The sequence below is a fragment of the Hyaena hyaena genome, unplaced genomic scaffold, assembly GCF_003009895.1.
Source record: "Hyaena hyaena isolate Hyena2069 unplaced genomic scaffold, ASM300989v1 scaffold_86, whole genome shotgun sequence".
Classification (NCBI taxonomy): domain Eukaryota; kingdom Metazoa; phylum Chordata; class Mammalia; order Carnivora; family Hyaenidae; genus Hyaena; species Hyaena hyaena.
This window is the reverse complement of record NW_024080721.1, coordinates 1,140,662-1,159,046: the sequence shown is the minus strand read 5'-3', so window position 1 is coordinate 1,159,046 and position 18,385 is coordinate 1,140,662. Positions and strand designations below refer to the sequence as shown.

General features: G+C 38.8%; 1 protein-coding gene across 3 annotated transcripts in view; it reads left to right on the top strand.

Annotated features, from left to right (window-relative positions):
• The window catches only part of GIGYF2 (GRB10 interacting GYF protein 2), a 138,061-nt gene that overhangs the window by 27,478 nt on the left and 92,198 nt on the right, over positions 1–18,385 (top strand). For all 3 annotated transcript variants that reach the window (XM_039234494.1, XM_039234493.1, XM_039234492.1), the window contains exons 3-5: positions 3,273–3,356; positions 15,157–15,286; positions 16,442–16,537. In XM_039234494.1, the coding sequence (XP_039090425.1) occupies positions 3,316–3,356; positions 15,157–15,286; positions 16,442–16,537 (267 nt within the window). In that variant the 5' untranslated portion in view covers positions 3,273–3,315. The remainder of the gene's footprint in view (positions 1–3,272; positions 3,357–15,156; positions 15,287–16,441; positions 16,538–18,385) is intronic.

Here is an 18,385-nt window from a genome sequence, read left to right as displayed (position 1 = left end):
AGATGTTTTGTATTACAGTAAAGTCTTATAGTCTCTCTGCGTCTGTTTATTAGCGAAGTAGGTCCACATACTTTTTAAAAGCACACTGATTGATTTATGCCAAATATGGTCACAGGGCTGATTTGTAAGCAGCGTATCTGTATTAATTTACAGTGGGCACTTTACTTGGGATCTGATCATCATAACCTTGACAAGTTATTTCAGTTGGATTGTAGCATAACTCAGATGAATCTAACATGCATCAGTTGTGAGATTCTTTATTTTATGTATTACCGAGGAGGAAATCATCCTGTGATGTAAACTCTGCTACAGAGTTTTTTAATTAATTAGAATTTGTATTGTACATTTTTTTTCCTTCAGTGGTCCGCAAGGGGTGCCTGGGTGGCTGTCGGTTAAGCGACCGACTCTTGATTTTGGCTTAGATCATGAGCTTTCTTACATTAAAAAATTTTTTTTCTTTTCAGTTTATTTATTTAGAGAGAGTGAGTACACAAGTAGGGAAGAGGCAGAGAGAAGGAGAGACAGGGTCCCGAGCAGGTTCTGTGCTGTGGGCACATCATGAGTCAGATGCTTCATTTACTGCACCACCTGCCCGGGTGCCCCTTTTTATTTTACATTAAAAAGATGTTTCTTTTGAGGGAAAAGTAGAAAGAGAGAGAGAGAGGGAGAGAGACTGTCAGCACGGAGCCCTGTGTGGGTCTCCATCCCACAACTTTGGGGTCATGACCTGTGCCGAAATGAAGAATTGGACGCTTAACTGACTGAGCCACCCAGGAGCCCCTTATTTTACATTAGAAAAAAAATATTAAAAAAAACTTTTTTAACATTTTATTTATTTCTGAGAGAGAGAGACAGCATGAGCAGGGGAGGGTCAGAGAGAGGGAGACACAGAATCCGAATCAGGCTCCAGGCTCTGAGCTGTCAGCACAGAGCCCAACGCAGGGTTTGAACCCACGAGTGGTAATATCATGACCTGAGCTGAAGTCGGACACTTAACTGACTCAGCCACCCAGGCGCCCCAGAAAAAAAAATTTTTTTTAAAGTTAATTTATTTTTTGAGAGAGAGTATGTGCGAGCAGGGGAGGGGACAGAGAGAGGGAGAGAGGATCTGAAGCAGGCTCTGTGCTGTCAGTGCAGAGCTTGACTTGGGGCTTGATCCCAGGAACCCATGAGATCATGATCTGAGCCAAAATCAAGAGTTGGTTGCTTAACTGACTGAGCCACTCAGGTGCCCCTTATGTGTTGTTGTTGTTTTTTTTTTTTGAATCACCAGTTGCTTAAGATGTGAGGAGGCACTGAGATGATCTCAGTTTGAGTTTAGTGTATAAGCTTGCCTGGCCAGGTAGAAGGGAACAGGGTTAATTAAGTTAGAATATGGGCATGTTGGAACCCTTAGGGTTGAAATAGGGTTAGAAATACCTTCCAGGAGGGGGGTAGATAAGTTACTGTTCATTTATTTATATTCTTAAAATGTTTGTTTATTTATTTTGAGCGAGAGAGAGCACAAGCAGGAGGAGGGGCAGAGAGAGAGGAGAGAGAAAATCTCAAGCCGGTTCTCATGAAGCATGAGATCATGACCTGAGCCAAAATCAAGAGTTGGATGCTCAGTGGACTGAGCCATCCAGACGCTCCTTTTTATTTTTATTTTATTTTATTTTATTTTTTTATTTCCCACCCATTGAGCTTTTTTCCTTTGTTTTCTTTTTTTCCCACAGGGCAGATAAATTAATAGCTGATTATAGAGGCTAACATACTTTTACTCTGCCTTTTTTGCATTTTTGACCAATTTCTGGTTAATATATATTTTTTTTAAATATTTTTTTATTTATTTCTAGGAGAGAGAGAGAGAGACAGCATGAGCAGGGGAGGGTCAGAGAGAGAGGGAGTCACAGACTGAAACAGGTTCCAGGCTCTGAGCTGGCAGTCAGCACAGAGCCCGACGTGGGGCTCGAACCCACAAACCGCGAGATCATGACCTAAGCGAAAGTCGGACGCTTAACCAACTAAGCCACCCAGGCGCCCCTCTGGTTAATATTTTTAAGCCATCTCTATGCTCAGCATGAGGCCTGAACCCATAACTCTGAGATCAAAGTTGAATGCTCTACCAACAGGGCCTGAGGCCTTTCTTTTCAGTGAACTATTTTTAGATCTTCTAAACATAAAAGTCAGGATGGTGTGAATTTATCTTGGAGATATTTACAGTATACTTACAATATTTATTTTCCATTTTTAAGCTCTGATATCCTTTTTTTCCCCTCAGATTTATATGGTTGACATATAGCATTGTGTAAGATTAAAGTGTGTAGTGTGTTGCTTTGATAAATTTATATATTGCAAAATGATTACCATCATAGTATCAAGCTAACACCTCATTCCATCACATAATTGGTATTTCTTTGTGGTGAGAACATTTAAGGTCTAATCTCTTAGTAATTTTCACATATATAATGTGATAGTATTATCTATAGTCACCTTGCTGTGCGTTTGGTCTCCAGAACTTGTTAATGTTCTAACTGGAACTTTGCACCCTTTGACCAGATATCTCCCCATTTCCCCACCTCCCAGCCCCTGGTGACCACCACTCTACTCTTTGTTTCTCTGAGTAGTCATTGGCACTTTTAGATTCCATACGTAAGTAGTATCCTACAGTATTTGCCTTTCCCTGTTTGACTTACTTCACTTTAGGCTCTGATATTTTAAAATGGCTTTTGAAAGGTCACTAATGAAATTCATTAGTTTATTATTTTAACTTGATGGTTCAAGATAATGTTTAAAAAGAATCATTAGCCTGTAAAGTGCTAAGCAGAAAGTGGAGAGAATTATAGTGGAAGCTGTGAGATAGGAAAGGGGGGGGGTTGCTTATTTTAAGAATCTTGAATATAGCACATGGTGATGGGAGAGCCATTACAGGGGAGTAATATAAATTATAATGTAAATCTGTTACCTTCATTCACGCCCTGTTGCTTAGTGGCTCAAGAAGAAAGTCCTTAATTTGGTCCCTGATGCCCTGTGTGATCCGCATCCCCCTATCTCACGGGCTTCACCTTATATCATGTCTCCTTTCCCCACATAAGAAGATGTGAATTGAAATGTGAGATGGATTGGTTAATTTTATGTTGCCTGCTAGATTGTTATAAACAATTAAAACTCATTGTGGTAGCTGTGGTTAAGAAGAGCCAGGGAGTAAATAAAACACCCTAGCTAGACTTTCTGGGCTGGAATTCTGCAATTACCCTTGACTAAGTGTATGGAGATATTTTTCTCTTTAACAGGTTTCTCCACATATAAAAATCTATTGTAAAAATACGGAAAATAATGGCAGCGGAAACGCAGACACTGAACTTTGGGCCTGAATGGTGAGTTTTCAAAATCTCATCCTGCTTGATATTGGATGTACTACTAGTACAGTGGTAAGGTATTTGTATACATGTTGGGTAGTTTATAAATGTACATGTTTGAGACTTTGATTTATGTGTCTAGTTGAAAACAAGTGTAGCTTTTCTAGGAATAAATTCTGTTTGGTCAGTGACTGCATTCTATATTTAAAAAACATTTCTTGGTCTAGTTACCTAATGATAATGAAATTTTCTTGGTATGGTTTTATAATGGTAATGGATTCCCCGCAGTCCCACTGCCCTGGCAAATTACATTTTGTTTCAGCCCTTGTCTAGGTATATATAAAATTTTACATATAATTGTAATATTTTATCTGTATGTTTTCTGGTACAATGCTGTTTTGTGAGTGCTACTCCTAGATTTTTTGAAAACATACTTTTATTGAATTCCTATTTGAATTTTTTATTGATGGGCTAGGCAGGTGGTCAGAATTATACTGGTTTATAACAGTAGCCCATCTACGATTGGGATAGCATTTGCCATAATAATTAATTGACCTTTGAGTCTCTTACAGATGTGTTTGGACCCTGAATATGGAATTCTCATGGAATTTTGAGATCCATCACATTGTAGTGTGACTTTTTCCCCCACTTCTTCCTTTCCCCCCAATGTTGGTGATTGAAGATCCTCTCGTCAGTGGCATGAATAGTGCTTTTTCTATTCAAACCTTGGACCAGAGGCAGTATATAAAGTAGATAAATTGGAATGGTGTTTTAAACATTCTTGATTGTTTAGGTGGTGGTGGTGGTGGTGGTGGTGGTGGTTGAAAAGTGATGCAGACTTCTGTAGTAACTCCCTATTTGAGGACACATTAACATATTTTATGCATTTCTTTTTATATGTAATTCATAAACTTTCTTGGCCCTTTTAGCTAGCATTTGGAGACTGAGGAGAAATCTCTACTTGAAGTTCTAAGAACTGATGCAAGTTCTATACTTTGATAATTTTTTTTGGAAATGTTGACCTAAGTAATGCTATAACTGTTTTAGTTCTTAGTTTATATTTAAAAAATAATTTTCTTATTACCAAATCAGTATGTTTCTAAAGAAATTAGAAATTACAGGTAAACCAGAGGAAGATATAATTTTACCTTCTATGATTACCGCTGTGAATAGGTTTATCTCTCCAGGTGGTTTTATATATGCTCATTTGTGTATATGTACATTTATTTTCACGAAAATTGGATCATACTGTACATTCAACTTTGTAACCTGCTTTTAAAAAATAATCACATCAAAAGTATCTTTTTTCTCAATAAATGTTTTCTATTATCTTAAATGGTTGCATTGTATGATGTACCATTGTTTATTTAACTAGACTTCTAGGTGTAGCATACATAGGCTGTTCTCAGCTTTTCATTATTACAAAAATATTTTTGACGAACATCCCTGCAGTTAAATCTTTATTCACATCTTACCAACTTTCTTTATAAGGTGGATTTAAATCCATATAGCTCATTTTGTAAACCATTTTGAGTGTAACTCTTATGCCTTTATCTAGAATTTGTAACTGCTTCTCTTTTGTATTTACACACGTTTCTTTCTTTGTAAAAACATGATTAAAATTGTCAGCTAATTTAAGGAGGTTGTCCCCCACTCCCTCTACCCCATCATCTATTAAGAAAAAGAGACAATACCAGGAATTTAGCCTAAATGAAAGAAAAAACTACCAGAGATATTCTAGAGTCAGTACACATTTAGCTTGATACTGTTATACCATGGGTTGACAAACTATGGCCCGTGGGAGTATAAATAAAGTTCTTTTGAATAAAATTTTATTGGAACACAGACACACCCATTTGTTTCCATATTATCTGGCTGTTTTCATACTATAGTGACAAGGCCGAGTGGTGACCAGAGAGGCCAACCGACTCAAAAAGTTTAAATTTTACTGTCTGGCCTTCTACAGAGAAAAGTTTTCTGGCGCCTGCTCTAAACCATGGGTTCCTAAAGTCATTTCAGTGTGTCACTGACGCAGTCTATCAATAGCATAGTAGACATTTTTCAGTGATGCTCTGAAGTCTTGTTTGATGGTGTTTTGTTTGATCAGCCCAGTGATTTATACAAAATTTGAATTGAAGTAACTTCAGTAGACGACAGTTACGTCTCATGCTTAAATAGTAGCTTTACCTAATTATTGGTAGTCTTCAGGCATTATTATTAGAGCTTAGGAGCCTTCCCTTAGTCATATGAAATGCAGATAAACTGAAGAGTGCAGGTCTAAGTAGGCACACTACCTTTTTATTTTTTAAAAAATTTTTTTAAAACTATCAGAATTTCTTTTGGCAGAGGGAGTATGTGAGACCTTTAAGGAACTCTGGTAACTCTGAACTAGAAAGCTGTAGTATAAATAGAAGCTGCTGCTGTGTTTTTCTGCATGTAACATTACATTCGTTGTGAAACTTGAGGCAAGGAGCTGTGTCCAGAATACTTTAGAATCAAAGTTTATAGAGTGCTATCATTCAGTCCGTGTGTAATTCTGAACCATACAGAAACATTTAGTGATACTTTTATTTCCTAAGATCAGTATTTTTATTATGATGTAAAACATAAATATTAATAAGAGATGGATAAAATGAAGAGATTTAACCCGTACTTGGGATAGTAGTGAAGATGGGAGTTTGACAATTGTGGTGGGGGTAGACCACGAGTGACCATATACGTGGACTTTTTAAGTGAGGTAGGTCTGTGGAATCTTTAGGTCTTAGCTTATCTCTATATTTGAGATGAAGGTATGTATTATATAATCACCAAAGCAATTTAAAAGGATGTGATAGATTTAATGGAGGAGCACATTGTTTTTAGGAATAAAACAATAGTCTACTCAAACGTTACCACCTTAGACCTCTCCTGACCATCTATATAATAACTTCCCCTTATTCCCTAGCTTTTCTTATATTTTTTCATGGCCTATATCCAAGTAGAACATGGTAAACATTTTATTCACTTACTCTCTTTATTATTTATATCCCATTCTCCAGCTCCCACTAGACTGTGAGCTCCACCGAGGGCAAGCACTTTGGTCTCAATTTTTGTACGCTTTGTTTTGCTGCTGTATCTCCAGTGCCTGCATATAGTAGGAACTCAATAAATATTTGTTAAATGAGTGAATTGTTGGAAACTGAAGTTGTTTTTAATGTTTTGCTATTATAAATATGTGTGTACATCCTTCAACAGTTTTGTTTGTGTTGCTGCTTATTTATTTTGGAATAATTCCCTGGAAGTAGAGTTATTAAATTAATTTCATTTTTTAAGGCTTTGGATGGTGTATGGGCGCATTGACCACCAGAAGGGTTTTGTGAGTTTAGTTCCGATCCCCTGCCTGTTTGCTTTACCCTTGACCAAACGCTAAGTACTACCTTAAGAGAACATTTTATTATTTTTTTTGGTTTTAAATCTGGTAGGTTAGGTTTTTTGGGATTTTTTGCTAGTTTCTCTGACAAGGTAATTCATGCTTCTCCCAGAAAACCTTGGAGGAAATAGTACAAAAGGAAAAAGAAAAAAATCTAAGTTATCCTTAATCCTACCATTCAAAGAACCATTGCTAAAGTTTTGGTTTATATCCTCCTGTTGTTATTACTATTATTATTATTTTTTGCAAAAGTTAGTTATGTATACCTCAAGACATTTAAAAAACCCTAAACTCATTATACTTGTTTTATTTATTTATTTATAGATAAATGTAGATGATTAAGGAATTTATCATATGGGGATGATTGCAGATAGTTACCTGGCTTTATGGGAAAGGAGCCAAGGAATCTCCTTTAGGTATTTTTCTATCTCATTACATGGTCTTAAGGAAGTTTTCCCAGGTCTTTCTTTGCAAGAAAGTGAGACATTTGTTTCCCCTAAAGCACTTTGTTTATACGTGTGTTAAACACCTTTGTGTTGTGTCTCTATGTGTTTACCTTACTCAGAAAAGAACAGAAGAATGGCACTGTATTTCCCACTTTTGGTAAGCACATGTTTAGCCAAGCACTTAGTAAATGTTGGATGAAGGCATTCAAGTCTCATGGGGGTGGGGAGAAATGGAGGCAAAGAAGGAAAACCTGAGATTGCCGGTTTATTAGCCACATCTTTGTGGGAAATGAGAAATTCTGGAGGATTGAATGCATTAATCATCCCAGTTTTCAAAAAGAGTGAAAGACATTTGTGCCATCTGAAGGGATAGGAAGTAGTTCGGTGTTATCCAGGGGTGTATTTTAGAAGAGAATCTGAAGATTTGTTTAGAAAATATTTCTCACCTGCCTCCTATGTTCTGTGTCTTGGCTTAGGTACTGGGGCAACAAAGATGAAAGGACATAGTACCTACTTTTGAATTATTTAGTGGGGAAGCTGACACTGAATAATTTCCCTATAATGTCAATGTGTAAAGGAAATGTAATGAAGTATAGGGTATTTAGCTGCTTATTTGATGCCTCTAGGCATCTCATCCTTCATACTTATTCAAAACTGAGCTCACGAGTTTCACCGTTTTAAATTTCTTAATTCTTTTCATCTTAAATAACACGTTTTCATCTTAAATACCACTGTGTGCCCATTTGCTCAAGCCAGAAGTCTTGGAATTACCCTGGATATTTTTTTTCCTTTTACTTCTGTATCTACATCTAGTTCATCACTGTGTTGTGTCAATATCATCTCTACACATCTCTTGAAATCTGTTCATTTCTCTTTATCACCGTCATCCCCGTATAAACCACCACCATCTCTGACATAAACTATTAGCAACAGTGGCCTGATGTTTTCTGGCTTTCACTCTTCTTACTGTTCTCCCTACAGCAGCCAGAGTAGTCTTAAGATATCAGTTGGGTCAAGTTTTTCTCCAGAATCCTTCAATAGCTGTATGTCTATTTGTATGACCGTTTATTAGTTTTTCTTCCACTCGTTAGATCCGTGAAGGTTGAACAGGTACTTTTGTCTAGACAAGGTCTTGAGGATTTCAGCCTCTCCCTTTCCCTCTATGATTCTCTTTCCAACCAGTTATCCTCCTCATTCTGACTCTTTTCTACTGTCTCCTCCTTCCACCTAACCTCTCTTCCCCCCAAACCTCTCCCAGCATCCCAAGTGAAAATAGTTTGGAAATGGAAACCTGACAGCAGAAAAGGCATGTGTAAAGACAAGGGGGCAAGAAACAGCAAGTCTGAGACATTGTCTTTATTATATTGTGAAGTGTGGGAGAGATGAGCTTGGAGGCAGCCTGTCTATGTTAAGAAGCTCTAGATCTTATTTGATCATTGTGTGTCAGTGAACAGTTGTTAATCAGAGGGCATTTGATTCAGATTTGCATTGGAAATATATGTATAACAATGTGGAAGATGGATGGTGACTAGTTACGTCATTTAGGCCAGGTAAGAAATAAAAGTATGGACAATAATGGATTAGTTGACCCATGGGATGGCTTGAGAGATTTAGGATTTAATATTTTTATTTTTGGGGGGGGGGAGGGGAGGGGTAGAGAGTGAGGAAGACAGAGAATCCAAAGCAGGCTCCAGGCTCTGAGCTGTCAGTACAGAGCCCAGCGCAGGGCTTGAACTCATGTACTGTGAGATCATGACCTGAGCTGAAATTGGACTCTAACTGACAGCCGCCCAGGGTCCTCGAGATTTAGGATTTAAAGCTGATGGGATGTATTAGTTGGGTATGGGCAATGGTAGAAGGAGTAAAGGGTGGATATGGGCGATGGTAGAAGGAGTAAAGTGGTTTAGATGGTGGTATCCTTACCTGCCTTTGGGAATACAGGTAATGAAGGGGGTTGAAATGAATAAGCTGTTGAGTAGGGTTTGGGCATGTTAAAGCTAAAGTGGAGGGGCTATAAAAGGGTTGTGGATTGTATATAAAAATCTTGGTCTTTAGGGGAGAGGTCAGAGCCAGAGTCTAGAATGAGGAGCTTATCCAGAAATGTTTTTTGACTTAACACCTCTGTATTCACAGTCCACATTGCTTTCATAAGCTGAAATTTGGATTTGGGACAATAATAAGTGAAGATTATGGGGCTACTGCTATCAATTAGTTACTACTACTTCTAACAGAAGTGGGCTTCTTATGTTAAACAGATATGAGGATGGCCAGGAAGATGAAGATAACAAGGATAGGAAATTGTCCCTTGGATTTGTGTAATGTTATTGGTGAAATTTACTGAAATAGTGGATTTGGAGGGAAGAATCCAAGTGCTCTTGGGTTTTGAAGTGACCTGTAATTGAGGTTGTGGAGATATTTCTGAATGGAAGAGGTGCGTATCTGGGGGAATGTGATTAGAGCATGAATGCAGTGGTGCATAACTGGATGCAGCATTAAAGAGGTTTTAAACAAATCACTGTTAGTTATTTTTTATTTTTAAAATTATTTCAAGCTTTAGTTAAAATTTTTTATTTTAATTTTTGAGAGAGAGCGAGTGAGCAAGCGAGCAAGCAAGCACACAGTGGGAGAGGGGCAGAGAGAGAGGGAGACACAGAATCTGACACAGCTCAGAGCCTGACACAGAGCTTGAACTTGTGGACTGTGAGATAGTGACCTGAACCAAAGTTGGAAGCTTAAGTGACTGAGCCACTCAGGCGCCCCAAGGTTTTTTTTTATGTTTATTTTTGAGACCACACGAGTTGGGGAGGGGCACAGAGAGGGGAGGACTGAGGATCTGAAGTGGGATCTACACTGACAGGAGTGAGCCTGATGTGGGGCTTGAACTCGTGAACCGTGAGATCATGACTTGAGCTGAAGTCAGACACTCAACCAACTGAGCCACCCAGGGGCCCCTAAACAAATCACTTTTAGGTATATTTAGAGATTAAGGGGAAAGCAAGTAGGGATTAAATTTCTAGAAGAGAGGCTTGTATGGAGCAAGATCAAAGAGCTTAAAGGTCACTGGTGGGGTTTTAGGGAGGGATACTACCCAGGTATGTTTTAGCTTTTCCAAATATCTGTAGGTGAAGAGGGACTTGGAATAGGATTTGTAGATTATTGAGTAGAGCACAGTTATCCTTATGCAGGCCACCGTCATTGCTTGAATTACTCTCAGTTTGCCTTGGTCTGTTCTCTTCACAGTAGCTGGAGGAATCTCTTGAGAATGTACTCTGCTTATATTACTCCTAATAAATCTTTTTTTTAAAAAAAAATTTTTTTTTTACTGTTTTTTATTTATTTCTAGGTGAGAGAGAGAGACAGCGTGATCAGGGGAGGGTCAGAGAGAGAGGGAGTCACAGACTGAAACAGGCTTCAGGCTCTGAGCTGGCAGTCAGCACAGAGCCCGATGTGGGGCTCGAGCCCACGAACTGCGAGATCATGACCCAAGCGAAAGTCGGACGCTCAACCGACTAAGCCACCCAGGTGCCCCATATTACTCCTAATAAATCTTGTGCCTATAAGAAGTATTCAAGTCCTAGACACTGGAGGAGCCCTTGGCCACGGTTGTTGGGGGGTCCATTGGAAGGGATCCTGGGTGGTGAGTGGATTGGAAGCCTTGTGAGGAGCTGATGAGCAAATTAGGGATCTTGGGCCATGAGAAGGAAAGTCTCCCTTGAGACATTGTGACTCTGCCACTTTCGGAATGATTTTCACTTGAACGAGCATCTAGGTGTGCCCTCTAGTGGTAGAAACTATTGGCAAGCACATTGGCTCAGTATAAGGATACTTTGAAATGTCTAATAAAATATATATATTTTAAAATTAATGTGTGGCAGAATAAAACCTTGGCTATTTTAAATAAAAATTTGAGGTGTAATTTTGGAAGGATTTTGATCTTTTTAGTCATGAAAAACTTAGGGTTGCATCTTTGCTCTGGCTTTGTGGGCAAGTTGTGTAACCCTTGTCTGTTACTGGGGTTGTTGCGGAGCTGAAATGAAATGATGTGAGGTAGTGCATGTGTAAAATTCGCAGCCTCAGCTCTGAGCGTGTATTAATTCCACCTTTTCAGGGAAGAACCCAGCTTTACATGAATTTGATGGAAAGCAGTTTCCTGGGAGGTCCTTCAGGCAGAGATTGGATCACTTCTTTGTGGGCACGTTGTCTTCTTTCCTGGTTGTCCATCATGTCTTGCAGGAGTTGGACTAAATGACCTTGAAGTCTAAGAATAATTGGAAAGAAAACAAAAGACCAATCTAGTAGCAGTGAGCACTCTTAGCCCCTAAATTGTGCTCTTAAATATGCACTAAAGAGAATCAAGCTCCCTGGAGAAATGGTTGGTTCTAGGGCTGAGACAAGGAATAAGGAGCTGTGTCTGGAACATTTAGACACCAGCTAGAAAAGAAGCTGTTAAAGACTGCTAGGGCTGTGGCAGAATTACTCAGGAGCCAGCCTGAAGAATCTCCCACTGGTCAGAGACAACACAGTTTGAGGGGCGCCTGACTGGTTCAGTCAGTGGAGTATGTGACTCTTGATCTCTGGGTCGTGAGTTCAAGCCCCACCTTGACTGTGGAACCAACTTAAAAAACAAAAAGGATGAAATGATTTGGGCATTGTGAAGAAAAAGTGCATTGAATTGAAATACCTTAAGAAATAATTTGTTACCATTGGAGAATGCTAGTGAACTAAGTTCTTATTTTGAAAACTAAGAATCAAGGCTTTTATTACTTTTCTTTTTTTTTTTTTTAAATTTTTAATGTTTTATTTATTTCTGAGAGAGAGAGAGAGACAGCGTGAACAGGGGAGGGTCAGAGAGAGAGGGAGACACAGAATCGGAAACAGGCTCCAGGCTCTGAGCTGGCTGTCATGTCAGCACAGAGCCCGACGCGGGGCTCAAACCCACAAACTGTGAGATCATGATCTGAGCTGAAGTCAGATGCTTAACCGACTAAGCTACCCAGGCGCCCGTCAAGGCTTTTATTTCTAAGTTCCCTATAAGAGCAACATGAGTTCTTTTTTTTCTTAAATTTTTAAATGTTATATTTATTTCTGAGAGAGAGAGGCGGCATGAACAGGGGAGGGTCAGAGAGAGAGGGAGATACAGGATCTGAAACAGGCTCCAGGCTCTGAGCTGTCAGCACAGAGCCTGACGTGGGGCTCTATCCCATAAACCGTGAGATCATGACCTGAGCCAAAGTTGACGCTCAACCAACTGAGCCACCCAGGTTCCTCAGCATGAGTTGTTCTTATAGGAACAGCCTATTTCCTACTGAGTAACAACACCAAATAGTGTAAGAGAGAGGTTTCTCCTTCTAGAAATACTCCCACAGATAAATAAAGAGTGATAGAATAAAATCACTTTGTAACCTTAGTGAACTTTAGGGACCGATGTAGGCATTGGTCTTCAGGGATTGCTAGACCCACAAAGCCAGTGACCGCCTCCTGATGGCATCACACAGCACCGCATTCCTTCCAGTCACCAGTGTGCGGGAAATGCAGAGAATAGAGAAACATGTTAAACTATATCACAGGGATAAAATCAGCAAAATTCAGACTAGAAAAAAATCCTTATCTTTTAGAACATAAGATAGAAACATTGAAAAAAAGATTCTACTGTTGAGTTTACTAATACATTCCCTTTTTTCTTTTTTTGGTATTACATTGTCCATGTAAACACATTTTTATATTTACTATGAATATGTAATTTATTTTTGCATTTTTAAAATACATAATGCTCTGATTTCTTTCGTGTGTGTGTATGTGTGTTTACTATGTAGATTATTCCCTTTTTTGCTAATGTGAATGGGGTTAGCAATTTGGGGATATATTTTAATGGTTCTGTTGAATTTTCATTTAGGCTAAACTAAAGTATATTGGTCCCTCTTACCCTTGGTACTTACTGCTTTATAGAACTTCAGGCAGCCCCCCAGATAATGAGCTACTGCTGATAGTTTTGTCACTTGCTATTTGACACAGTGCTGCAGTAGGAACTTACTCTTGCCATTTTTTACTGAGGTTCCCCCACCTCTTTAAAATAAAAGCATCTTATAAAATTAAAAAAATGTTCCCATTTCCTCAGTTACATTCCTCTTAGGGTTATATATTTTTTCTGCCCAGCAGTAAATGTGGCTTAAAATTTTGGTTTTCTTATATTTTAATTCTTTACTGCATTTTCAATTTCTCCACATTAATCATTCATTGCTTTTATTAAAACTGAATCATGAAATACTACAGACATATAAAAGTATAAATTGTAACAAATATCCATGTACTTGGTACAAGCTGAGAAAATAAAGCATTGCAGGTATAATAAAATTCCTTTGATGCTCTTTTTCCCTTTGCATGTAGAACCTTATCTTGAATTTTGTATTTGTCAGTTCATGTTTGTTTCTGTACTTTTGCTACATTTTGTATGTGTTCTTAAACAGTATAAATTTAATTGCAGGTTTACATGTATCTCTTTTTTGCAATCTGTGGTCTTTTTTTTTTTTTTTAAGTTTATTTATTTTGAGAGAGAGCAAGAATTCCAAGCAGGGTCCACACTTTCAGTGCAGAGCCCAGGGTGGGGCTCAATCCCACATACCATGAGATCATGACCTGAGCTGAGATCAGCAGTCGGATGTTCACTGACTAAGCCACCAAGGCACCCTAAGCTTCTGTGTTTTGCTTTTACTTTTGTATAGCACACTTTGATAAATATTTTATTGAATGTTAGGACATTCTTTGAAGTGGTTGTTCCAGTATAATCCCACAGTTATTACTTGAGAATTTCCATTGTTTTACATGCTTACTAACAACTGATATTCCAGATTTATTTAATTTAAAAAATTTTTAATGTTTTATTTATTTCTCAGAGAGAGAGAGAGAGAGACACCGTGAGCAGGGGAGGGTCAGAGAGAGAGGGAGACACAGATCTGAAACAGGCTCCAGGCTCTGAGCTGGCTGTCAGCACAGAGCACGACACAGGGCTCAAACCCATGAATTACGAGATCATGACCTGAGCTGAAGTCGGACGCTTAACCGACTGAGCCATTCAGGTGCCCCTGATAATCCAGATTTATTAATTGGTGTTGTCAGATTTATTAATTCTTATTAATCTAAAAGGTATAAGATGATATTTCACTTCTTTTTTAAAAAAAATTTTGTTTTATTTTACTTAAAGGATTTTATTTTTAAATGTTTTATTTCTTTCTAGGAGAGAGTGAGAGAGACAGCATGAGCAGGGGAGGGTCAGAGAGAGAGGGAGTCACAGACTGAAACAGGCTCCAGGCTCTGAGCTGGCAGTCAGCACAGAGCCCGACGCGGGGCTCGAACCCACGAACCACGAGATCATGACCGAAGCGCAAGTCAGCCGTTTAACCGACTAAGCCACCCAGGCGCCCCAAGGATTTTATTTTTAAAAGATTTTATGATGTCCACACCCAAAGTAGTACTCAAACTCACAACTCCAAGATTAAGAGTCACATGTTCTTTGGACTGAGCCAGCCAGGTGCCCCTTACTTTTGTTTTAATCAGGTTACCTTTACAATTTCGAGGAGTTCCTGGGGGTTGCTCAATCAGTAGAGTGTCTGACTCTTGATCTCAGCTCAAGTCTTGACCTCAGCGTTGTGAGGTTAAGCTCCACATTGGGCTCTGTGCTGGGTGTGAAGCGTTAAAATATTACAATTTTGAAAGAGGGTCACTTTTTACCCCCTGACTTCTCAGGGATATGCCATGATTCCTTTTTAAGTTAAGGAATTGCCACATGGTTGTCTGTTTCTCAGTGAACTGCTCTCCGTGTGTTGTGACAATGGCTATATGAAAGCTAATGGGATTTCTTTCTGTTCTTTTAAAGACTTACTATGAACATTTTTATAGCACATAAAAGCAAAAGTCCTTAGTGCCAGAATATTTGACACTTCATTTTTATATTTTATGTCTCTCCTAGGCTCCGAGCTCTGTCCAGTGGTGGGAGTATCACGTCCCCTCCTCTTTCTCCAGCTTTGCCGAAGTATAAGTTAGCAGACTATCGTTATGGTAGAGAAGAAATGTTAGCACTTTTCCTTAAAGATAACAAGGTAAGGAAAAAGGAAAGAGTTCAGAATTAGGAATGAGATTTCATGGTATGTGTAGTGATACATTGGTAGATGAAGGACTTGTGGTTTTTCTCTTTTTTCTTGCTTTGAAACTTGTAGAGTCGACAGAGAATCTTCTAAGTGTAAGGATCTCGTATTTAAAAAAAATTTTTTTTAACGTTTTATCTATTTCTGAGAGAGAGAGAGAGACACACTGTGAGTAGGGGAGGGTCAGAGAGAAAGGGAGACACAGGATCTGAAGCAGCTCCAGGCTCTGACCCAACTGTCAGCACAGAGCCTGACGCGGGGCTTGAACCCACGAACCATGAGATCATGACATCATGACCTGAGCTGAAGTTGGACGCCCAACCAACTGAGCCACCCAGGTGCTCCAGGATCTTGTATTTTGCACAGAGGACCTAAGATTTCATTACAGGAGCAGAAAGCTTCATGGAAACAGAATATTCAGCATTAATACTTTGTCTAAGTTCCTCTTATTGTCTCTTTCCTGTCCATTTCTATATCAGTTTGATGGCTGAGAAAGGAGGAATTTCTTCTCGTTATTGTACTTCGTACTCTTCAGTTAGCAGTGGGGAGTGAGGAGGGGTTGCTGCTCCTCTTCTTTCCCTTCTTGCGTTAGACAATTATTAGTAAAATTATGTTACCACATTTGTGTTTCTTTTAAGTGGTCAAAACCGAAACTGTGTAAAGTACACTTTCTGACTAGTGAGAGAGAATATTTTATATTTTAAAAATATACTTTGTTTTTACTTTTATTAATGGATTTGGGATCTCAAATTTTAATGATGTTTGCTGAAGACAGATAAAATTGTTTATGAAACTCTATTCCTTGTGCCTTGAGTTAAATGTGAGGATATTTACCCTTCCACTGTGTACTCTGGAATACCAGAGTTAATGCTGTATATCAAGTCTAAAGTGGTGGTCTGATGAGAGGAAGAAGAAGGTGACTGGAGTTGTTAATATTTGATCTTTTCAGACTTTGTAAGTACTACCGTAGGTAATTGTGGTTGAATAAGCTTTATTCCATGTTGATAGTAATCACCAAGAGATAAACAGAAGATAATTTTTTCTTTTTTTTGTAAATTTTGTTAATGGAGGGATAGCATTAATTTCATGGTCATGTGTTTGGTCATACAGATACCTTCAGACCTTCTGGATAAAGAATTTCTGCCTATCCTCCAGGAGGAGCCCCTGCCTCCGTTGGCTCTTGTACCCTTTACAGAAGAAGAACAGGTTTGTGTCCAGCTTTGAGTCTTAGGTCAAACCCTTGTTCCTTCCCCTGAGTTATGAAAATAGGAAGTTATACCACTTAGGCCCTAGGCCCCTGCATCCCCACAGGTCTGCCTCCTGCTTTCTGTTTTCTTGATATGTGGATGCCTATCTTAGTAGACGGGATTCTATTTCAGTTCTGCAGTTTTAGTATTCTGTAGAGGTAAGAAAATGTTTCTAGGTCTTTATGGATGATAGGAACCATCCCTCATAATTTACTTGAGTAGAGAGATAATTTTTTGGGAGGTAGGACCTTCTTTTCAGAAAAATGTAGTTTTTCAGAAGTACTTGGCAACCTGAATTCTCAACAGTGCATTCTGCCACTAAAGGAAAATGTAGATTTTTCAGCCCAAAACGTGCTTAAAAACATGTAGTTCTGTCACTGATTTTTGTTTATGATATTGTGAGAAAGTTAGATTTTTGGGCTGGTAGGGAGATTTTGTGTTGTCTTCATTTATAGTGTGCTCTTTCCAAAGATAAAAGTTTCTGAATGGAACTTATGGTAATTGCTATAAAATGGAAAAAGGAGAGATTGTTGAAATGCTGGAATGCCACTGTAAATCAATCATCACTGCTTTTTAAAAAAAATTTTAAAAACAGCCTTTTCTTTAAGAAACAAATCAACAACAGTTTTACTTTTTAAAAAATTTTTATGTTTTTTAAAAAATTTATTTCTGAGCGAGAGCGAGAGACAGCATGAGCTGGGATGGGGGGTGGGGTGGGAGGGGAGTTAGAGAGGGAGGGAGATACAGAATCTGAAACAGGCTCCAGGCTCTGAGCTAGCTGTCAGCACAGAGCCCGATGTGGGGCTCGAACCCATGAACCATGAGATCCTGACCTGAGCCAAAGTTGGACGCTTAACTGACTGCGCCACCCAGGCGCCCTGTTTTTGTGTTTTTAAAAAATATTTAAATATTTCCTTTCCTTTTTAATAAATTTACATCTAAGTTAGTTAGCATATAGTGCAACAGTGTTTTCTGGAGTCGATTCCTTACTGCCTCTCACCCATTCAGCCCATCCCCCCTCACAACTTCTCCAGCAACCCTTTGTTTGTTCTCCATATTTAAGAGTCTCTTATGTCTTGTCCCCCTCCCTGTTTTTATATTATTTTTACTTCCCTTCCCTTACGTCCATCTGTTCTGTATCTTAAATTCCTCATATGAGTGAAGTCATACGATATTTATTTTTCTCTAATTTCACTTAGCATAATACCCTCCAGTTCCATTCATGTAGTTGCAAATGGCAAGATTTCATTCTTTTTGATTGCTGAGTAATACTCCATTTTGTGTGTGTGTGTGTGTGTGTGTGTACACACCACATCTTTATCCATTCATCTGTTGGTGGACATTTGGGCTCTTTCCATACTTTGGCTATTGTTGCTAGCACTGCTATAAACATTGGGGTACACATGCCCCTTCGAAACAGCATACCTATATCCCTTGGATGAATACCTAGTAGTACAATTGCTGGGTCGTAGGGGGTTCTCTATTTAATTTTTTGAGGAACCTCTATACTGTTTTTCAGAGTGACTGCACCAGTTTGCATTTCCACCAGCCGTGTAAAAGAGATCCTCTGTCTTTGCATCCTCGCCAACATCTGTTGTTGACTGAGTTATTAATGTTGGCCATTCTGACAAGGGTGAGGTGATATCTCTTTGTGGTTTTGATTTGCATTTCTCTGATGATGAGCGATGTTGAGCATTTTTTCATGTGTTGGTTGGCCACCTGGATGTCATCTTTGGAGAAATGTCTATTCATGTCTTTTGCCCACTTCTTCACTGGATTATTTGTTCTTTGGGTGTTGTGTTTGATT